This window comes from Pelmatolapia mariae, linkage group LG1, assembly GCF_036321145.2.
Source record: "Pelmatolapia mariae isolate MD_Pm_ZW linkage group LG1, Pm_UMD_F_2, whole genome shotgun sequence".
Lineage (NCBI taxonomy): Eukaryota > Metazoa > Chordata > Actinopteri > Cichliformes > Cichlidae > Pelmatolapia > Pelmatolapia mariae.
The window spans coordinates 6,956,131-6,979,561 of NC_086227.1; the positions used below are offsets into that span (position 1 = coordinate 6,956,131).

A 23,431-nucleotide genomic window follows, 5' to 3' on the forward strand; every position below is an offset into this window, starting at 1 on the left:
GCCTACCTGCCCTCCCTGGGAAGCGGTGTCCCATTTCTGATGCTTTATCCCGCTGCTCCCGCTGCTGGGACAGAGAGAACAAGGAGAGGTTTGTTCCCACTGCAGGTTTCACCCCCACTGACACCACAAACCCACCACCAACCAGGAATCACGCAGACCACCAAACAACCTGGTGATTGACCAGACTGTCATGCTTCTCAATTAATCGATTAAAGCATCATGAAATGGACAAGTTTCGATGAGCTAAAGCAGATGTTGTTTTTTTAAATCATATTGGTTTTTTATGTATGGCCTAATGCCTCAAAGCCAGCATATACTATACTACATAGACTGTATAATACTCACACACAATACTCAAATACAATTTTTAACATAACAACTTATAGTTAATATATAAAACTATATGTGGGCTTTAATGCAAATATAATCACCAAAATAAATCCTTCATATATAATATGTAAATTATGAATATGTGACAAATAAACATTATGTAAATTACTAACTAAATGCAAGGAAACAATTTTTAAAAATGACTCACTTATTAAATTCATCCCAGTTAGAAATGTTCACTCTTTCCACACCCCAGGAAAGGTGCGCTGAAATTAGAGGGGAAAAGGGTAAAAATAAGGAAAGACAATAGGCTGTGACCTTTTTTAAAAAGAGACCAACTTTAATAACTAACTAAATAACTAAGTAAATAAATAAGCGTTTAAACTGCAGGATGTAACCTGAGCTGCCGCATAAAGCACCTGTGGTATCTAAACTTTTCCTATACAAACAGGCTGTGACCGTGTTGGGACTTTGGGTCTGTCTCTTTCACTCAGAAATCACACTTCGCCTTCCCGCGGCATCAGGGGTCGCGTGCGTGCTTCCCGGTGCGTGTGACTCACCTTGATAAATGAGGATAAAACACGAAGATAATAAGTGAAAAAGCCTTCTCCGTCTTAAATAGGGATCCATTCGTGTTTCGCGGATCCGCACTCAGTCGGGTTTGGACAGCATCACCTGGTGAGAACCCTCCGGCTAGACTCCCGACTCTCCCTGTGCTGCTCCATCCGGCTCATCCCCGAGCGGCCCTTGGCGCGCCTCAAAAACCGCTGCACCTGCTCATTAGCATAAATTATGCACAGGTGGGCGCGCGGGGGATGGAAGGGGCTCAGTCAGAGGGCTTTGATGACGCGAAACTGCTGTCTGTAAGTAAAACCACTGACCAACCACCACCCTACCAACAAAACTATAAACTACACGAATGCTTGTTTTTTGTAAAACATGCTGAGTTCTGTTTAAAACTGAGGAGGAGAGAATGGCAACCACGAAAACAACGCCCCCCTTGTGGTTCACAGAACAGCAGGCGCCAGGGTGGGAAATTCCATATGGCTATTTCAATTTCAAAAAAAAAAAAAAAAAAAAAATACCAGGACTAAATGGATTACACATATCTTAAATGTCCTTTACTTCAAGGAGGGAGGAGAAATTAGGGTTAGAGGTGGGCGGACTGATACAAATATCGATAGCATCAAACCCAATGCTGGTATTGGTATTTTATCGATACTAACAAGACTGATACTTTGTTTTTATCCTCTAAGTTTGTTTGGTTTTTTTGTGCGTGGCAATTCAGTATTTATGAGGGGGGGGGGGGGGGGGGGGGGTGTCTTTTAGTTTTCGTTTTTGTTTTGTTTGTTTGAAACAAAATCTACCTCAGATATGCGCTATGAAAAATGTTTAAACCTTTTTATGCTGACTCTCACATCTGTTTTATATATATAACCTATAGCACATTTAAACAGTGGACATTGACCCAAACTGCTTCAGGGCACATTTGCATTTCAAACAGCTGAAAGGTATGTTGGATTGTGTTAACTAATTTTTATGCACAGTAAAAGTCACAATGATTTAGTGGTCATTAAAATGTGTTCAGAATTTGCAAATTGTTGATGATTTATGTAATAAACCATGACACACAGCTGCACACATTAGCCACCTTATAACAAATATATACCAAATATACCAAAATCTGCAGTATCGCACAGCACTAGTGGGAATAACAATGAATATGGTGAATCACTGGTGTTGAGAGTGAGGTAGGGATTAACATGTACATACTTCTTCCTACTCCATTTCAAACTTTATGATTGAGTTTATAATTCATGTCATTTAGAGATTGTTTGTTTTGTTTGTGCACATGTATGTATGTATGTGTACTTGTATATGCAAGTATGTGTGTGCGTAAATGTGGTTTGTTTTATATGTTATATATATTAGTAATTTCAAAGAAACACTTCGGATCCAGTATTTTTCTTCTTGTTGATTATGATGTTGTTTCTACCTTTTTATTATTTACAAAAATGCCAAAGGTAATACAGTTTGTATTTTTGTACAAGCAGGGTGATGCCCAAAGATCTAAACTGGACAAGTGGAGGACAGAAGAAGGAGTGGCAGAACTTTAAAACCATCTACTGCAGATGAACAGCAACTGAATGTAATAGGGGGGACAGAATCCAGCAAAGACCTGACACAGAACCTGAATGATACATCTGGCTTTTCAGTTGATCCATCTACCTTTTAGAAATGGTGTCAGTCAAAGGGTGATAAATCCATCCATCCATCCTCTTCCGCTTACCTTGTCCTAGTCTGGAGCCTATCCCAGCTGTCTTACAATGAGAGGCAGGGTACACAATGGCCAGTTCGGTTATAAATCCAAATATGACATTTGTGGTTTGAATCATTCTATGTACAAAGGAGATCTAAACTGGACAGAGCAGTGAGTCTCTATAGCCATCTGTAAAACATGTTGAAGGCTCTGTCGTGGTTTGAGCGCAACAGCCAGAGGTGTTGGATCTTATTAAAATTGATGGAATTAGAAACACAGAAAAGTACAGTCAGATTTTGATCCACCATGTAATACCAAGTGGAAAGTGTCTGATCATAAACAGTTTTATTTTTCAGAATGACGATGATCCCAAACACATTGCCAATGTGGCAAAAGCATACGCGAATAGAAAAATACACAATGGATTCATAGACTGGCCTTCCCAGGGCCTGAACGTCAATATGACTAAAGCATGTATAGCACCTTCTACTCTCCCAGAGTACTCAAAGCACTGTATGTAACATGCCTCATTCACACAAGCACTTCTAAATTCAAATGCAAACTAACCAACATTAACACTCCGATGAACACATTCGAGGGCAACTTGGGGTTAGTGTCTTTCCCAAGGATATTTGGCATGTAGATTAAGGAAGCCAAGGATCGAACCACCAACCTTCCAATCAGTAGCTCTACCACCTGAGCCACAGCCACCCCAATCCTGTTCCTGTTCATTTGTTTATTTGTTACTTCTGCACAGTACTCTAAAACAATCAACTGAATGTGGTGTGTCGATATATATGAAGGTTTTACAGCGTACATGTTTTTGTGTGAGAGAGATTTTTGTGGTACATATAATAACTCCCATATCACAGATTAAGTCAGTCAGGTTGGTTACCATAGAGGAACTGGGAATTTTATCCCTGAGAGGAACAGTTGACATGCACTGAAACGGGTTACTTCTCCAAACAAAAGATTTAAAAAGTCACCTGATATCAGACAGACTTGTCCACAGTCTGAGTTTGAAGCCAAATACTACAAACAACATAAAATCAGACCCAGCAAGGTTAACAGTAAATGGGCAATGTTGACAATAATTAATTGGCAGCCTTAAATCATAGTCCACTCAAGAAAAATAAACCACTGGGGAAAAGAAATGTACAAATATATGCGCATATCCAGAATCCACGAAATGACATATAATAGCATTAAATTAGATCTGTGACCATGTTTTCAATTTGCATCACATTTGCAAGAAATCAACTTAGCTGTTTTTTAAAGAACTCACCTATTTTTTCTCTACTGCCACCTGCCGGTAAGAAGGCAAACTTTGCAAACTAGATAAATGGATAAGTAATATGCTTATTCTTAAATATGTAATATGCAATGCTGCATTGTGATGAAAGTAGTATCTGGGTTCAGTTATGGTTTAAAACATTTAAATGAGCAACATTTGCCGGGAAGGTGTGTTTTGTGAAGCAAAATCCTCTCTCATTAGGAACAGGATGACGTAGGTGGGAACGAGGCTTGCGAGGTTCTGGAAGGTCTGCGGTAGGGGCTCGCGGTAGAAGACGAGGTACAAACAGCAGCGCACACTGTTTAGTATTTGATTTCAATTCTTTAAAGTAACTAATTGTAGGCATATAAAAAGAGAGCAAGAGAGATTTTCATTACAAATCTGAGTTGCCAAGTTGATGTTGTTAAATGGTCGTTTGCAGCGCTGTGTGCCCCGAAAACATATTTATATAAACATACATATAAAATAAAATAAAAGAGAACATTTATGAGGCTTGAGAGGTTTGATTAAAAAAAAGAAAACTGACTCGGACATTTGAGACATAAAAAACACTTTCGTTGTATTGTTGTTTGACTGTGAGCTAGTGGTTTTTTCCTGCCTTCACACAGACCCAAGTCCACATTCTGTACAAACCACACTCACCAGACAGGAGACCAAGAGGTGACTGATGACAACGGCTCCCACCGCCCACCGCTGCTTCTCACAGGCATCAAAGAAAACAATGCCCCAGAACATGTGAAGCAAAATGATGGCCATTGTCATGAAGGCTGAAAGAGACGTGCAATTTTAACAAATTATGTTCTACATATAAATCTAATATAGTTACACTTTTAATGGCGATTAGTTTTAATGCAACATTTCCCAGAATGCCTTTTAATAACACCACACATAATACATGAACATAATACATTTAGGCTGTGCTCTGTATTGTTTCAGCTAGAAGTCCAAAACTCTGAAATACATACAGTTTGTTTGTGGCAGCTGGCTCAAAAGTGAAAGAAAAAAAACAAACACACACACACACACACACACACACACACACACACACACACACACACACACACACACACACACACACACACACACATTTATTCTCCAAAGTAAAATAACAATCTCCCTGTCTGGACTCTGGTTCCAGCAGTGGAAGTAGTTCATCTTTGGCTGAACACCTGACCCTCGAACATCCAGCGGGACACAAAAGCCTCAGGAGTGAGACTTTTGATATTGTTGAGGTGACCCCGGTGTCACCGGCTGCACAGGCTCATATTTGCATTTGAAAGTTGCCTTTTCGGCAGAGGAAACGCTTCCTGAATCTGTCTGTCTGTTGTCTAACCTTTTTTTTTTTTAAAAGGCCTTTGACTGACCAAAACCCTCTGAGACCCCGGTGAGCTTTGTGTAGCCCAGCCTGGAGGTGTCTGCTTTCATAAATGGAAACATGACCTGAGGAGCGCAGGAGTGGCAGAATGGAGGAATGTTTTAGGGTGAAACATTAAAAGGTGATTTATCCTTTTTCTTTTGTGATTAGTCCTTTTAATGACATGAACATACCCACTTTAACAGCTCCTCATCTTTACAAACAAGCAAACTGAAGCATCTGAAGCAAGAAAGGCTTTTTGCTTCATCCCTCTCACATTCACTCGCTCACACACACGCACAGACATGCACTATATCGGAAACCTGGCGCCTGCTTTGTCCCCTGTAGACTTCTCATTAAAGGTCCAATGAACTGACCTACTGTTTCTGTATAAACTTAAAAGAAAATACCTGCTGTCTGGTCTTTCTTATTGCTTTTTGATTATTTTTGACCAAACAAGGCTAGTTAAACACCCTCTGATGTTATTATACATGTTAATGTTCATTACTTTGCATGCTGTTTTCAAGTGGTATTTCCCACCAGATTCTCCTGTGAAACAGAACCAAAGTTTGAAATCTTTAAATGACTGTATATATAAGTAGTCTAAACCACTGCACAAGACATCTCTGTGTGATGTCAGAGCTCTGGCTGTGATCACAAAAGCCTCATTGGCTCAAACTGTCTGTTTAATATGAGTAACCAATCAGGGAAAAAAAAGCTGGGTTAAAGGAAGGGGGAGGAGCCAAAATCCTTGTTTCAGACAGTAGATGAAGTACAGAAATTGGTATCATGCAAAGTTGCTCTCTACTAGAGTCTCTACTAAGTTTCACTCTACTAGAGTGAAAGAAAAGAAACAAAGAGGAGAAATCTGTCATAAAATATCCCATTTAAGCAGAAATCTTTGGTGTGAACATGTGCTTGGTTTTTGAAGTTGGCAGTGATGGTAAACTGAAAATCTTTAGGTTTTTTTTATACTAATCAGACAATTTTAAATATATTTTACACAGTCACTAGTGAATAATCATGGGCAATTAAAACACCTGTTAATAAAACAATAGTTTATTAATCAATTGATATAAAGAATGACAGGAATATCATTTTTTATTATTATTCCTTTAGTCATTGAAGTATTGTACACACTTAAAACCTATCCAACAATGGTGATAAAAGGAAATGTAACCTTCTAGAAATAAACAAGAAATTTAAAGTTAACTTAATGCAGAGGGAGAGCTGAATGTGTTTTACAATATGAAGTAAAAACTGAAAGTGAGCACACAATAATTTCTTTCCCCATTTCTTGGATATAGCTCACAAAAGAAACACTTCTCTTTGAATTACAGTAGGATTAAACAGCATGACATCATGAAGGTAAGAGTTATTGCAGGATTGTTGTATCAGTTTCAGCCTGGTGTACCAAACAAACTGACCAGCTAACAGGCTCATCTCCACCTATCAGACTACACCGAATCACATTTTGTCATGAAGCAAAGTGCCAAAACAAGGCAGAAAAGTAATGAACTCACTGCAAACATGGATACAATTTACATCTCTAATGTACCTCCCATCCTTGTGAGACACAGCAGACAGAATCTACAAATACAAAAGATGATCGAAAACAAAATCAGGCACAAAAACAAAATGTTTGTAAATAATTCTTTATCCTAAATCCTTGCACTCATAAGAACAACCAAAACACACAAGGAAGCCACACACAAGGACAAACATAAAGAAACAATTTTGTTTGATTTAGATTCTCTACTTTCTATTTGCTCAAGGGTCTATTACGTCAAGATTACTGACTGACTGATGACTGATTACAAACAATTAGTAATCATTAGCAAGTGCATTTAGAATCAAACGCAGGTTCATATTCAGACCACAGACAGCATATCGCACCTTGAAGAAAGATTTTAATATTTACACATTAGGGAATTCAAAAATGCATAATTATATACACATTTTCTTTAGAAATAATAAAACACTAGGAAAGATTTGAAGCATCTGAGAGTATGTATAAAGAGTGCTGCTGCTTTAAGCCCCCAATCTAAAGTATCTTCTGTGGGTTTGTTTTTTCTTACAGTGCAGACCACAAAAAGGGCACACAGTTAGCCAAAATGGATATGTTGTACTGTTGAATAAAAACCTTTTCCAGGCTGGACTGGAATCAAAACGATCTCCCATCTTTGTTCCCACAAAACCTTTTACATGTTTTAACGCTTAAGATGATGAAAGTCTCAAATGAAATAGCTGATGAAATAACAGGTTAACACTCCTTCCTCACACTGTGTGTGTGTATTTGTGTGGGATCTCTATGATCCTTGTATAAAGAGTCCTGCACACTGCTAGGTGTGCTGCGTTATCTAGGCCTGTGGTTGGCAAGAAGCAAGTCCTTGTCTTTGCAGGTGAGGCAGAGTTTGAGGTTCTTGAGCGAGCCGCCGGCGGAGTAGAACGCCCAGACGCCCATTAGGAACAGGATGACGTAGGTGGGAACGAGGCTTGCGACGTACTCGGGGTTCTGGAAGGTCTGCGGTAGAAGACGAAATAAAAAACATCAGTGCACACTGTTTAGTATTTTATCTCAATTCTTTAAAGTAACTAATTGCAGGCATATAAAGAGAGAGCAAGAGTGACTTTAATTACAAATCTGAGTCACCAAGTTGATGTTGTTAAATGGCCGTTTGTCCGAACACCGTTGTGTGCCCCGAAAACATGATTCTTATAGTAAAATAAAATAAAAAGAGAAGATTTATGAGGCTTGAGAGGTTTGATTTGAAAAAAAGAAAACTGACTCAGACATTTAAGACATAAAAATACTTTCCTTGCATAGTTTTTGACTGTGAGCTCTGTTAGTGTTTTTTCCTGCCTTCACACAGACCCAAGTCCACATTCTGTGCAAACCACACTCACCAGACAGGAGACCAAGAGGTGACTGATGACAACGGCTCCCACCGCCCACCAGCGCTGCTTCTCACAGGCATCAAAGAAAACAACGCCCCAAAACATGTGAAGCAGGATGATGGCCATCGTCATGAAGGCTGAAAGAGACGTGCAATTTTAACAAATTATGTTCTACATATAAATCTAATATAGTTACACTTTTAACGGCGATTAGTTTTAATGCAACATTTCCCAGAATGCCTTTTAATAAGACCACACAATAGAACATAATACATTTAGGCTGTGCTCTGTGGACTCTATGGACTCGCTCAACGGCAGAAACGTAAAGGTTTTTGACAATAAAAAAAACAACAAACAAAAAACAAGTGCATGCTAATTGTTACCTGAGGACAGGAAGTAGTGCTGCGAGTCTCCATGGATCCCCACAGTCCCCGGCCCTGCTGAGTCAGCCAGGATGTTCACCACAGAGAACGCTCCGCTCATGAAGCCGAAGCCGAGACCTGACACTGAGACAAAAGAATGAGAAGACAGCTGAGACATAAGAAAGACTGTACTATGCGATGCTAATCCCAAAGCAAATTCGGCCACTATGCAAGAAGAATGTACAGTGGTCCGTTATCACAGGAGTTACATTCTAAAAATAACCCGCAATAGGTGAAATCCGCAAAGTAGCCAACTTTATTTTTTCACAATTATTATAGATGTTTTAAGGCTGTAAAACCCCTCACTAGACACTTTAGACAGTTTTCTCAGACAGGCATGAACATTTTCACACTTTTCTCTCTTGTTTAAACACCCTCAAAATTCAAACCTTCATAGAAAAATAAGTCCAGTATTGTAAAATGAAACCAAAGATCAAACCCTGTTTTCAGGTCCAGAACATGGGAATAGAGCAGCTGCCAGAGAATTCAACGTTAATGAATCAATGGTGGAAGAATGACTTGAGTAAAGTTTGACTTATCTGACTGTTTTGTTTCACTTAATGCACCTCATAATGCGGTGTGCCTTATGGTCTGAAAAATACGGTAACTTCTATCTTCCCTTAGCATGTCCAGAAGTCCAACTTTTTGTCCGATGGTTAGCATCTTCCTCTGCCTTTTGGGTGCTATCACAGGTGCCTTTGACGGTGCAAAACGTTTCATTAACATTGTTGTGTTTGTTGGGGAGAAAACTTACAAACATACAGTACAGTACTTCAGAGTCACACTGCAAGCGATCGAAGATTTATGTAAATTTGACAAGCTGAAGACATTCTGTACTGTACAGGAGACACAGCACGGAGGAGATTGATTGACAATGGTCTACGGCCAATCAGGATGCAGAACACAATGTGCTGCTTAAAAAAAAAACCCTGCAAAATTGCACCCAAAAAAAATCCACGAAACAGTGCACCGCATTATAGCTAGGGACCACTGTACAGAAAATACTGTTTACTGTAAACCGTAACCAAATTTAAACAACCTGCAAATAAGAGATCATGTCCAAAGTGTGCTAGATGTTCATTTTTAACAATTTCTTTAGAAATGTATTGATGCTACTTGATAGCATCTTTTGTTAGAGCCTAGTGGGGAAGAATGAGCACTTTCACAGTTTGTGCTCATATGATATACAGCCAAAGGTTTCAATCCACACCTCTTAACATCTGAATACAGGTGTGTAAAATCAAGCATCTTTCCATGAAGTCTCGCTTTACAAATGTTTGTGAAACAAGGGGTCACACTAAAGAGCTCACTGAACTAGAGTGTAGCAATGTAATAGGATATGATCATTGTAAATAGTGTTGATCATAAAATATCTATGGGGAAATTTCACAAACAGACTAAGTGGCATTGCAGAGTTCCAATCCTCCCCATTAACACCACTGATATTGACATCAGCACAAAACCTGTGCTGGGAGCTTCAAGGTATGGGTCTACATGGCTGAGCAGCTCCTATAGCTATAATATGCATGTGGTCCAGTGCTTTTGTCCATACAGTGCATTTGCCATTTTCATGCTAATGTTTCTTGTATATTTAAAAAAATGTTTTTACAGAATAGTACAAAAGTGAGTTCCAAAAACAAACAATGACAAAGTTGTAAAGAGGTAACAGGTGCTCAATGTTCTGTCTTCTGGCAGAATCGTGGGTGAACGAATATGCTACCAGTAGGTGATATGAAGCACAGAAGATGATGTGCAAACTAAGTGTACCATAGGCCAGCTGTCGGATGGAGATGGGCATGGTCTCCTCCTGGCTGAGAGTGAGGAGGCCTTCATTCGCTTTTCTGCAGGAAAACACACACACACACACACACACACACACACACACACACACACACACACACACACACAGTTTTGGTTCTGAGTCTCACTGTGTGCTACAGAACATGAATAGAAAATATGTCAGTTATGAAAGTATGTCATTTAGTGGAAGATGATCTGAGATGAACAATGAAAATTTTACAAGTTCACACTGAAGAGTGTGAAACTGAGACAACTGAGACAGACACTCATCAAGGGACAACAACGATACAGTGCAGAATTCAGAGGTCATGCTTTAATATTTCTTAGTTAAATAAATAATAAATAGTGAATACATGTTGAGGAAGTTGAAGTATGGGCTCTCAACTCTTCTAGTAAGAAACAGTTCTCTGGAGTCACACTATATAAAGTATAAAACAGTTAAACATGGTGGCGGCCACTTACTTTAGTAGCTTGTAGTAAGCGAAGCGGAAGGTTTCCTGCAAGAGCACAGACAGCACCACGCCAAAGATGAGCAGGCCTTTCTGCTGAGCCGCGCTCTCTTTATTACTGATCTGAACCGAGATGAACCACACCAGGGAGGAGAGCAGCAGCGACACCAGCCAGAAAAATGCCCTGAAAGAATGAGAACAAAGAAAACAGATATTACCCACACTGCTATCTCAAAGCTTCTGGGCTCACAGCAATTCCAGCATTGCTGTGAGCCCAGAAGCCCGACTCCTTTTTTTTTTTTTCAACAGTTCTATTTGCGAGGGTCAGCCAATTAGATGAAAGAAAAGGGAGGGTTAAGAAAAAACTACTTCCAGACTGAGGAGGAACTGAGGAGCAGCACCGAAGTGATAACATAATCAGGATTATCTTGAGATACCAGACGACTATTTAGTTACTTTTACTTCAAATAGCAAGAATTAATTGACCATAACAAGGAGACAAAGTGTCAACGAACACAAACGTAACGTCACGGCACTTTTACAAATTAACAGGTAAGATGTATGTTATCAATCAACAACCACAATTATGATCACAAGCTTATATCTCACTTAGGTCAAGACCGTATCTGAACCCTATATCACTACAATAGCAATGAATTATTTCAAAAGCCAATCCGCCATAGTGCTAGCTAACTACTTGTGTGTATACAGCCACCTTTTACTGAAATAAGTCGTCAGCATCCTCCAATATCTGCAAGATCCATAAGGAACAAAACTAATAAAAGTTCCTCAGGCTCTCATCATTAAGCTAGCTCTTTCTATCTTTGGGCGGCTAATATCAGGCATTGCTGGGGCTTTAAAACTGTCTGTCGTCTCCGTATGACTGAGGTTGGTGTATTTATGAAGCTGTGTAAATCGGAATGTGGTGACGTATGGCTAAAGAAGAAAAAACAGCAAAGTGTAAGACCATAATACCAGAGAATAGAAGCTAATGATAGCACATCAGCTAACAAACGAAGCGATCGGTTAGCTAGTAAGCTAACACTGTCTAAAGGTTGGGATTTATTCAATATAACGTGGCAGTAGCATCTGTAATTACCAAATTATTATATATTTAAGTCAACTGCCGTCCGCTATGACCAGTGAATGTTTAACTCTCACCCTGCTATGAGGAAAATGACTCTCAGCGGCTCCCGGGCAATGGTAAACAGGAACAACGCGATGGCTGGGCCGAAGGCGATAAAGGTGCAGCCGAAAAACACCGCCGCTGTCATTTTGGTTCTGAGGGAGGGCAATTCAGCGTCTTAAAGCGGTTGGTTTTGCTCTATTTACAGGTATTTATCTGGAAATATTAGAAAGAAAGCAGCCCTCTGTTGCCAATACTGATTTACTTCTACAACCAGTGTATCACAGGGTTTTCGTGACGTCGCATATTCTCACGTGACCGACAACCCTACCAAAAAAAAAAAAAAAAAAAACTTTATTGATAATGAGCTGTACTTTTTTTTCAGCTGACTTCTAACACTTCTGTCTCATTTCTTGCTCTTGGAATTCATAAAACGAGTTCATCTTGATTTACACACATGCGGAACATTCACAGCCTGTGCTCTTTACCAGCCTGTTTGCATTTGTCAAATTACATTCATTAAATACATCAGAACACCACTGGATTTATTCTTTTTTATTTATTTAAAAAAGTGACATCTGGCAAATCTTTGCAGTGGTGAACTGCAGAAAAAACATGCTGACATTTAAGCCTCTGTCTCGAACATCTTTTTCCTTCCACCCATGCCAGTTTTGTCTTCAATTTTTTTCCTCCAGTCGCCCGTTTGCTTCTCCTAAGAAACACATTCAAAGGAAAGCAGTAACAGAAAGTGAAGCCCTTCATGTTGCGTTCTGATCTTACTAATTTTTTTCAGTGAAGGATGCTACTATGTGCTCCATCTGCCTAATATAACATCTAAAGTACCCACCTCGTCCTTCACTTCCTTCTTAACCTGCTTAAGGCTGGCTCTCAGGTCCATGGACACCTTATGTTTGGAGCCCAGCAGGGCAGCCAGCATGGCATCGGCTGACATCCGCACCTTTTTCAGGGCTGGCTTCTTAAACCTCCCATTCAGATCCTGACTCTTCAACTTAAGGTCATCGACCTGACAAAGAACACTGTTGTTCAGACATATGTGTATAAAAGAAAATCTGTTTTGGTAATAACAACAACAAACATTTTAGAATACATTTTTTAAAATTATTTTTAGACTAAAAAAATGTCACTTTGATTAAAGAGCTTGCCAATACAGAAAAAATGAAAAATGATTTTGGCAATTACATATACTGTTACTTTAGGGGAGCTGTGGCATAAACCTTACATCGGGAGGTGTTCCATTAACCTTGTTAAGCACTGTATAACTATCTAACTTTATAATGGCAGAACAAGCTTCTGAATACAACACCTCCTTGTTGGATTTTGCCACTTTGACCTCCATGTTGTATCGCTCCTCATCCACCAAATCAATCTGCTTGTGAAGTTTGCAACACAGCTCCTGGAGTTATGATAGATAGAAAGAGTGAGAAAGTTTATTTGTTTGTTTGTTTTTTCAATCATAAACACGACACACTTAACAGCAGAGTACTATCCTGAACATTTTTCTTACAAAGCAAGTTTTCTATCATCTCCAACTTTCTATAGTTGCTGAGTAGGGGATGGATACAGAGGAAGAGTAGAGCTTGCACACTTTCATTTTCCAGTGATGTTATGGATGTTAAAGGCAAGTGCACCAGAACAAATACTTTCTCCTCTAAAACCAAACTACAGCTTCCATAGGTGAACAAAAAGCCTGCTAAGTTTATCATCAGTCATGAACAAATTCTCCAGGTGCCGTAGGTTTACCTGGAGATCCTGCATACTGCCTGGAATGAAAAGGGCTGTGCAATTCTCTTCCAAGTACTGCATTTTCTCCCTCTCAGCTTCTCGGGCTTCCTCTTCCAGCATTTCTTGGCCAACTTGCAGCACCAAGCTCTGAGAGAGGGAGGGGAAGATGGCAGAAGATGACTATCAAACACAGTCAGGCCGTTTTGATCAGGTGAGTTTGTAAATGCAGTGTGCTTAAATAACACATTACTGCTAGTGCTTTCCTTTCCCTTGATTTGTTTACAATAAAGAGGTGCTTCATTTACTGAACAGCCAAACTGCATCCTCAAATACATTTTCAAGGAAACGTATACTCACTGCCCACTGTACACCTATCTAGCACTGAGTCTGAGCCCCTTTTTGCCTTCAGAACTGCTTTAATTATTCATGGCAGAGATTCAACGAGGTGCTGGACACATTCTGGAGAGATTTGTGTCCAAATGGACATAACAGCATCACACGGTTGCCAGCTGCACATCCATCACGTGATCTGATGACTTCAGAGGCTATTTGAGTAAAATTTTCAAATTCATGTTTAATGAAGCCTGGCCATCGCACTCTCCTGGTGGAGCACAGACAGGAAGAAAGGAGCAAAAACTCACACACTATATCATTAATGACTTAAACAGTTGATATCAAAGTTATTACTGATTTCCAATAAGTATTTAGTTAATGCTTTAATACTATACCTGCACTGTTGGCTGTCTAACCTGAGTATCTTTCATTTCTCTGAGCTGTGACATCCTTAGAAAATGAATCTCCACATCAATATCCCTAATGGTCATGGGAATATTTTACACTTTATGATCTCTGATGATGACTAATATTTATACCAAATTTAAATATGTTGATCTGACTAATATTGCCAAATCTGTGTTCATTTCACAGAGTCATTATGTTATATATTTATACATCTTTTATATCACATTATTGGAACAAACTACCTCAGTCCTTATGATCACAGATCAAACTTTTCTCATTGCCTTCGCATTTAAATGACCTGAATCACATCATTGTTTCATTTTTGTAACCTTTATTTTCTAGTTTTATCCATTTCTTTTTATTTCAACTCATGTTTGGCTTCCATTCTTTTGATTTTTTTCCTGTTAAATCCCACTGAAAGGTATCTTTTCAATCCTGCCTTGGGATCCTTTTTTTAAGGTCTTTCATGTTTTAGGTAAAATCACTTTGAACTGCCACGAAAAGTTCAATACAAAAAAAGTTTTAAGCTTTAGTCCTAATCCAGCCTGTGTTCACAAGTAAAATGTGTGAGCCTCTCACCAAACCGCATCAGATATTTTGCTGTTATAATGAACTACTTTCATGTTTTCCTGACTGAAACAAGGTAAGTACATGAATGAATTTATTGTTCTCATTGTTTTTTGGTCTAGTCTCACAAATTATTCAAATTATACCAAAATCTGACTTTTACTATCCTGGTGGGGACTTTCTGCACCGTGGGGACCAAAATCCAGGTCCCCTCGGGGTTGAAAGCAATTTTCACACTCAAAATGCGGTTTTACTGTCAGGGTTACAATTAGGTTATGGTTAGGTTTATGGTAAGGGTTAGGGTTAGGCATTCATTTTTAATGGTTAGGGTTAGGGTAAGGGGCTAGGGAAAGCATTATGTCAATGGGATGTCCCCACGAGGATAGCAAATCAGACTTGTGTGTGTGTGTGTGTGTGTGTGTGTGTGTGTGTGCATCTAAAGCCTGAGATATATGGAGCTCAGTTGTTGTGAGTGTTCCTTTATTATTGAACACAAAGGGAAGTTAAGATTTTCCCACCTACACCATCTTGGTGCTGTAAACACTTAGTAGAGCACCAAAATTGTGTGTTAATCCATTTCCATCCAAAATGCATTTTTTCTGATAGATAGATAGATAGATAGATAGATAGATAGATAGATAGATAGATAGATAGATAGATAGATAGATAGGAGTTATGAGATGAACTGACAGACTTGTGTTAGTCTTTTTTTAGCAATTATGTTCCCCAGCAGTTCCCAAAAGAGGGAATAATCATAAAGTGCTACTATTGGGATACCAGTGGTTTTGTAGTTGAGTCATCACAGTGAGCATATATCCATCACCAATTGAAAAGCAAAAACCGGAGCTCTGTCATCAGGGGAGACAAAGTCCATGGGGTTTACAGAGAAAGCAGAACCAGCCAACGCTGGATCGTCAACAGTCAGTTAGAGCTCATTTTCCTAAACTGTGAGTCAGCTGTAGTCTGCAGCTGACTGCTCCTTTCATGTGCGTGTCTGTTTCATTCCTGCTTTTACACACAGTAACTGGAGCTCAGTGGAGACTCACATAAAAGTTCAATTAAAAATATTGCTGGGAATATTGTTGGAGGGTAAGTCACATAAAAGTAAGAGTCAACCAATAAAACACTACCTATGTTGACCTAAGTATATGAGTCAGTTGTAATTTAGTTTGAAATAAGAAAGCTGTGATTAAAGGAGTTTAAATGTATCATTTAAGGATAATAACATCAGCTCAAGATAATGTAATGAAGAGGAACTGTTTAAATTAAAGTATAAAAACTCAGAGGCACTAAAGGCTGCTGTGTACAGTATAATACCAGGTACTTATTGTTAATTCTAAAGCCTTTCCAAATGAAATAAAAAGCTATCAACAATAAAGAAGCAAGCCCTTTGACCTTATGTTGAAAGTCCTTTGGCGTTAAAGGGATGTCAGCAGAAACTGAACTAAGGCCAGGCCGTACTTTCATATATTACCAATTTGTATCACAAGACTGAGCAATGTGTAACCTTTATTTAGCCAGACAAATCATTTAAAAAGTTAAAATAAAAAAATATAAAACCTAAATGCATATAAAAGCATTTCATAAACATTGCGCCTGATAAACCTTTTAGTTTAATTCTGCAGAATTTAATTACAAAATGTACCTTTAAATCTTAGAGATAAAAGGTAATCTACAAATACAGTTAAAGAAGCTTGTTAACACAGTAGTGTTAAACACGGTATACTGTTTGCACTGCATTATACATTTTGTAATGGAGGTGAATTAAATTGTGATTGCTCAGCATACAGCGATTGTAAAGGTTTTCTGCAAGGCAATGTTTGACTTTAATTGGAAAAAAGGGAAATACACATTACATTTCAAATTAAAAGCTTAAACACAAGCAAGAAAATAAGGTTATCCATACAGAGAGACAAGTCACTTTCACTAAAACGATACAAAAAAACAAAGGAAACCAAAACAGGCTTTGAGGCATTTTTAAAGTTTCAGTACAACTTAATAATCTCAGTAAGCAGTCAACTATTCCACAGTTTAGAATTAACAATTACATCTGTATCTGTACATGGGCACAATAAATCAAAAATGCTGACAATGTCTGACTGTGAATATAGATACTTTCCTACTATATCTTGTACTGAATGCAATGATGTGAAACAGTGTGACAGTAACTTCAAAATAAAAGCTTACAATCACTGAGAGCATTATGGGAGGGAGAGAAAACACACACACACACACACACACACACACACACACACACACACACACACACACACACACACTATCCCGGGATATATCCAACAATTGTTTGAATATTCAGACTTGCATTGTCCTTGTACAATGGATGCCAAAGAAATAATGTATTTGTTGTCACAAAAAAGGTAGAGCAGGAACTTCGAAACAAGTTTTGTTTTGTTTTTGTTTGTTTTGTTTTTTAAGGTGGGGAAATATCTACCATTAAAAAAAGTAATTCAGGCTGATAGTTTTGTGTGGAAACATGCCTATGTAAATAAACGACAGTTATTTATATTTTAAAAGTTTATTCGCGTCCTACATTTAGTTGATTCTCTTTTTGATGCTAAATAAATGAAAATAAATAGCTTTAAACTAGGGCTGGAGATCATGTGACGTGATCATCGTGTCTTATTGCTTACTAGAGTAAACAACAATGTAAAAAAATGGGTACACTGACGCTGTTACTAAAGGAGTACAGTAAAGCTTTATTTATTTATTTTTCAAGTGACCGGAAGTTGTGTGTTTATTTCGGTAAATAGAGCTCACCGTTACCTCGCTGACCGGAAGTGATGTCGTCATGTATTAGGGCTAGCTTGACAGTGCTGTGAAGATGGCGGCGTACAGTCGCGCTCAGCTGCTGCTGCTGTTGTCGTCCGTGTGCCTCTGCAGTTTCGGCTCCGTCCTCGGCTTGAAGGCTGCCAGCGGCCCGGCCGAGCTTCACAACCCGCCCGTCCTCAGACCCGCTGATCCGCCGGCGAAGGATGCACCTGCAGCCGCAGCCGCTGGGGCCTCACAGCCTCGAAGGGCGACCGGTTGGAAGCTGTCGGAGGAGGAGGCCTGCCGGGAGGACCTGACCCGCCTCTGTCCCAAGCACACCTGGACCAACAACCTGGCAGTGCTGGAGTGTCTGCAGGACCGCAAAGAGGTAGGCGCCCTTCCCACGGTAAACTGTTCGGGTTCAGGTGAGGTGATGGGCATCTGCTGGGTGTGTCGCCCCAGTGGGTTTAGTCACCCCGGTTGTCAGCATGGCTGTGATGCAGAGGTGAACATCTGCACCTCCATCCGTGTGACGCTCCGGGCAACCGTTTAAACACACTTTTTCTTTTAGGACGTCAAAAATCCACGATTTACCTGACATCCACACACGCATACAGAGATAGTCGCGTATTTAGTGCTTTTAAAACTGTGTGTGTGTGTGTGTGTGTGTGTGTGTGTGTGTGTGTGTGTGTATTTTGTTTTTGTTTGTTTTTTGTAACAAAAGTGAACAAAAAACGTAGTTCCTTCAGAAAACGACATTTGAAGGTCTTCAAGTGCTAAGTGTAGATTTTATCCCAAATTGATATCTACCTGTTAGTTTTCTCTTACTTGCTTGTGGTCAGTTGATGAGACTGTGTGAAAATCCTGAAAATCTGCTCACTTTTTTATGTTTAAGTAAATTGTGTGTCTTTCAACCTAGGAATGTTTACACTTCAGCACAGAGGCTCTTGCCCTGTGGCCCCAGGAGTAAATAAAAGGTATCCCCTGTAGTAATCCACACTACTCTGTCTGTGTGGCCTTAACTGATGTTCCACGAGCACAATTAAAAATCATGTCTGCTGTTGTAAATGCTTATAAACTGGTTGTGTTTAGGCTGTAGGCTGAAGAACAACTAGCTAAATGAAACCTGATTAGTCTTTAAACAACAAATAGATTAATCTCTACTAGAGCTGGGCGATATGACCCAAAATTCATATCTCGATATTTTTTAGCTGGATGGCGATATAAGATATATATCTCGATATTTTTTTAAAGCCATAAAGTAAGAACAAAAAGAGAGTTCTTAGTCAAAGCTGTGTCCCAGGTGTCACACAGGCACTTTTATTAACATACAGCATAGATGTACATGAAAAAAACTACTCAAAAATAAATTATGAGCATTTATTAAATAATGATGCTCTATAAATAAAAGAAAACTATGTTGTTTTGTGCATAACAAAGAGCTCACAATTGTGCAGTCAAAATGTAAACTAAAAGACGCTGAGCATAATAACAGACAGATTTCACAGCTGCTCTGTTCCCAACTTCTACTGCGTGACTGACAGCCTGGAGTTTGAAATCCGCTTCGTAACCATGTCTCTGAACAGGTGCCATTTATGGTCCTTATACACACACAATATGGTAATATTACGTTGAAGCACAGTACGTATCACTCCGCGAGGCTCCTCGGTAGCCGTAATGCTCCGACAATCCGTCAAGCAGCGCAGCTCCCTAGCTTACCAAAGTCGAACTAAAACATTTTTTTGACAGATTGCTGAGCGCTGTGTACCACATAAAATCGGTTCGCGGTCATCAAGCACAACCAGAATTCATACAAAAGGCGCGCAGTCAACTTTTGAGAAAATGAAAGGATTTCAGGCCGTGCAGTTAGGCGTTAGCGTGGCTAGCTCGTTAACACGTTGACGCCGTCCAGCCCCACGCACGGGGCGATGCGCAGTAACTTGTTAACGGAGATTTGCCGTGTCCATCTTGTCGCTGCCTGCAGGTGAAGCGATGGGGGAGGAGGGGGAGTTGTGTTCAGTGAAGGAGAGGTGAGGTCGAGTAACGTTGCGTAAAGACAAAAGTGGACGAAAGAGAGGCAAATTTGCGGCTCCGCAACTATAATTATAACGTAACATATACTATATCGATATAAAGGATATTGTCACATCTTATATCTCGTATAAAAATATATCGATATTTTTTAAAAACTCGATATATCGCCCAGCACTAATCTCTACCAAAAATATCAGGCTTAATCTGATTAACTGTTTAATCATTTTTTAATTTATTCCACGTGACAGCCCGAATGAACTTCACCCGCTTCTCGACCTCTGCACCTGGCAGGGCTGTCTCAACTGCATTCTGTAGTTTAAGGGAGAGGTTTAATGTGCTTTGTGCTTTTACCACCCCTCTTTCCACGTCAGTGCAGTACTTATTAACCTGGTGAGGTGTGAAGTGTGTGTGTGAGTGCAGTCATCCAGCTGTCAGGTGACTTGCCGGCTGAAGTTAAACCCCAGTTAAACATGATGCCTGTCTTGTTTCTTTGTGCCATAGTGACGAAGAACACAACCAACTTTCACACTCTGTGCCTGTTTAAAGATTGGCCGCCTACATGCACAGATTCTCTTATTTTTATCTAATTTCTTTCCATAAATAAACAAGCAAGGGACACTACTACAACTAGAGATCAAATTATTTGTTTGTTAATCAGTAACCGCTGTAGTCTTGTGGTTCTTCAGTCTCACTTGTTAAATTAATGCGTACAGTGAAGGATACCCTCACAGCCTGCTTTATTACATGACTATATGATAAACATCTTCATACAGTGTTTACAGTCTGTCTGTATCTGATTTTTTTCCCCCAGATTGTTATCTTGCTTTCTAGGTCAGTTCACTTCTTTCCTATTTAATTCTTTTAAAAGTGTTTCCTCATGCAAAGTGTCCTAAGCTGCACTGCAGCTATTAGAAGTCATTGTTCAAGCAAAGTCTCCTGCCTCGTGTCATTTTTAAATTGAACATCTTTGGGTAAAACACTAAAGCACTTCTGAAGAAGTCACCCGAGCTTGTGATGTGACTATAGTTCATTTCGTGATGGTTTTAGTTGAAAAATGCTTTAAATTCAACAAATAATTATACATACATACAGCGATATGTTTTTTTCCTTTATATTGTAAATGTTTGCTTTTTTGTCTCTGCTTTAAAAAAGTTGGATTCAAATCTAAAGAAAAATATATCAGTTTGATTAAAAGGCTTCACACACACACACACACACACACACACACACACACACACACACACACACACACACACCAACTTAAAAACAGGGTCAGATTACTCATTAATCTCTTCCTGATAAGATCCTTTACACTAGCTCATATTTATAAAACAACCATAAAAATTTTAAAACCATATGAAGGGATTTGGAAATACTGACTTGAACCATGTTATTTTATTTCACTTGGCTTTTTTTGTAGGGGTTTGGGATCACAAATTTAGATCTATTCCAAGATTTCACATGTATCAGATATTTAAAAGGAACAAAAAATTCAGCGGCCCAAATTGAGACCTAAAAATTCAGCATATAAGGAATTTGTTCTGTCATTTGTATTGTACTAGATTCTATTATTTTAAAAGTACAAGCAGAAGACATGTCTCTGTTATGCTAGATGTATAGATTGTGTTCACTTTTGATTTACTTTGATGTTTGTGTTATTTATTTAATTTAGTTTTATGTATAAATATTTTTCCCAGTAGGAAATTTGGTACACAAAGCTGAGAAAAATGCAGAGTAATAAGACATTCCTGCAATAAATTCTCTCTTTTCTTCATAAAGTTTACAGTGAAATGGTTTCAAAGAGGGGCTGATTTAACTTTCTGTCATTTCAGAAAAATGCAAGTGCAATTTTCCTTGTATAAAAGAACTTTGAGTGCTCAGTTAGAGTAGAAAAGGGCTATATACTGTAAGAACCAGCCCATTTACCATAATTACCCCACACTTTGTAGTTTGGTAACATTCAGGAAAGCATGAGAGCCACTTGTATTGCACTGAACATTTAGCTAGGTCTAGCAAAAAGGAAGGAGGCTGGTAGAGAATCTACCTTGTTATTTACATCCACACTCACTGGTCACTTCATTAAAGAACATCTTGTTAATATTGAGTTTAAATCCCTTTTGCCTTCAGTGCTTCCTTAAGTCTTTGGGGAATAGATTCAGTAAGTTGTTGGAAACATTCTTCAGAGATTTTGGTCCATATTGACATGACAGCATCAGTTCCTGCAGATTTCTGCACATGAATGATCTGCATTTCCTGTTCCATCACATCCCAAAGGTCCTCAGGTGGATTTAAATCTGTTGTTCCTAGAGAATGTTTGAGTCCAGTCAAAAAAGAAACCAGTTTAAGATGATTTGAGCCTTTTGGCATGGTGCATTATCCTGCTGGAAGTAAGTATCATCTGATGGGCTACCATTCCATTACAGCATCACCATCACTGTTGATACAAGGACGAATGCATCCATGTTTTCAAATTTTGACTCCACCATGAAAAATCTTGTATTAAAGACTCATCAGACCAGGAAACTTTTTCCAGTCTCCTATTTTCCAATTTTGCTGAACCCATGCAAATTCTAATCAGGTTCCCTTTCTAACAAGAACCTGGTGTGGGCTTCTTCTGCAGTAGCCCATCTGCTTCCAGGATCAATGTGTTTTTTGCTCAGAGATGCTTGTCTGCATACCTTGCAATCACAAGTGGTTATTTGCATTACTGTTGCCTTCCACTCAGACTAGAGCATGGCACCAACAACCACACCATGTTCAAAGACACTTCAACCACCTCTCTTTCTCATTCTGATCCTCAGTTTGAACTTCAGCAGGCTGTCTTGACCCTTGCTACATGCCTAAATACTTTGCGTTGCTGCCATATCATTGGCTAATTAGATATTTCCATTAATAAGCACTTTAACAGGTCTACCTAATCAAGTGTCTGGTAAACATAAGTTGGCCAATATACAATATAGAGCAAAATAATGAAAAAAATATAATTTAATGCAATAGAAAATGACACATGTTCACTGATAGACTTAATACATTTAAAAGACATTTTGTACAGTGATAATAGATTTCCATGTTTTTTATCAACCTCAGTCATTGTCACAAATACAGCAAAAGCTTAAAGCATCACGTCAGTCTCATTTTGCACTGTACTCCACAGATATACACAGTTACATGGTTCTGTATAAATAGATAATGGAGGACAAAATGATGATGATAAAAGACTTAACATGTAATGTGTTCACAGCCAATAAGAAATTATAATTGCTTTACATTAAAGAATATTTTAAATGAGCTATCTTGCAAACCATTTGTTACACAACCCGTACTGTCCCTGAAAAAAATTTCCCTTGTGTGTTTTTTTTTAATCATCATGTTAACTTCATCTGCTCTTTCACACACACACACACACACACACACACACACACACACACACACACACACACACACACACGAGACACCTCCTCCAGCAGCCCTGAGCGATGCCCTCTTTACAGAGATAATTACATTGCTTTGACTCTATAACAGCTGTGGCCTCCCGAAGAGGTAAATGGCTCTTATAAATCTGCCTCTTCTCTAGAGAAACACACACACACACACACACACACACACACACACACACACACATAGTGGCAGTAACAGGGGCAGCT

The 23,431-nt window shown here is 39.0% G+C and overlaps 4 protein-coding genes across 4 annotated transcripts in view; 1 reads left to right on the forward strand and 3 right to left on the reverse strand.

The window, feature by feature from the left end:
- otog (otogelin) overlaps positions 1-4,640 on the reverse strand; it is a 73,072-nt gene extending 68,432 nt beyond the window's left edge. The window contains exons 1-2 of the mRNA XM_063482736.1: positions 4,527-4,640; positions 7-64 (exon numbers count right to left, since the gene is read on the reverse strand). Coding sequence (XP_063338806.1) covers positions 7-64; positions 4,527-4,640 — 172 coding nt within the window. The remainder of the gene's footprint in view (positions 1-6; positions 65-4,526) is intronic.
- Positions 4,641-6,335: 1,695 nt separating this feature from the next.
- On the reverse strand, positions 6,336-12,240 carry aph1b (APH1B gamma secretase subunit). Its single transcript, XM_063470818.1, has 6 exons — positions 11,969-12,240; positions 10,821-10,991; positions 10,326-10,399; positions 8,520-8,642; positions 8,146-8,273; positions 6,336-7,762 (listed from the first exon to the last, which is right to left on the reverse strand). Exons 1-6 carry the CDS (start codon positions 12,079-12,081, stop codon positions 7,595-7,597), a joined length of 777 nt encoding a protein of 258 aa, XP_063326888.1. The 5' UTR covers positions 12,082-12,240; the 3' UTR covers positions 6,336-7,594.
- A 318-nt stretch (positions 12,241-12,558) lies between these two features.
- Positions 12,559-22,200, reverse strand: LOC134625588 (troponin I, fast skeletal muscle-like). The gene is made up of 5 exons (XM_063470838.1): positions 22,145-22,200; positions 13,695-13,821; positions 13,258-13,347; positions 12,766-12,957; positions 12,559-12,639 (listed from the first exon to the last, which is right to left on the reverse strand). The coding sequence occupies exons 1-5, from the start codon at positions 22,198-22,200 to the stop codon at positions 12,559-12,561; spliced, it is 546 nt and encodes a 181-aa protein (XP_063326908.1).
- LOC134625578 (Golgi apparatus protein 1-like) overlaps positions 17,799-23,431 on the forward strand; it is a 30,080-nt gene continuing 24,447 nt past the window's right edge. Inside the window, exon 1 of the mRNA XM_063470828.1 lies at positions 17,799-18,141. Within this exon, the coding sequence (XP_063326898.1) occupies positions 17,827-18,141 (315 nt within the window). The 5' untranslated portion in view covers positions 17,799-17,826. The remainder of the gene's footprint in view (positions 18,142-23,431) is intronic.

What these genes read in the sequence shown, in the direction of transcription:
- LOC134625588 (XM_063470838.1), bottom strand. Translation starts at nt 22,200, where the DNA reads ATGGTAGCCCATCAGATGATACTTACTTCCAGCAGGATAATGCACCAT. An exon ending in ATAATGCACCATGCCAAAAG is followed by an intron (nt 13,822 to 22,144) that starts GCTCAAATCATC and finishes CCTCTCTCAGAG; the next exon opens with CTTGGTGCTGCAAGTTGGCC. An exon ending in ACGAGGTGGGTACTTTAGAT is followed by an intron (nt 12,640 to 12,765) that starts GTTATATTAGGC and finishes TCTTAGGAGAAG; the next exon opens with CAAACGGGCGACTGGAGGAA.
- aph1b (XM_063470818.1), bottom strand. Translation starts at nt 12,081, where the DNA reads ATGACAGCGGCGGTGTTTTTCGGCTGCACCTTTATCGCCTTCGGCCCA. An exon ending in GCTTACTACAAGCTACTAAA is followed by an intron (nt 10,400 to 10,820) that starts GTAAGTGGCCGC and finishes GTTTTCCTGCAG; the next exon opens with AAAAGCGAATGAAGGCCTCC. An exon ending in ACCTCTTGGTCTCCTGTCTG is followed by an intron (nt 7,763 to 8,145) that starts GTGAGTGTGGTT and finishes CTTCTACCGCAG; the next exon opens with ACCTTCCAGAACCCCGAGTA.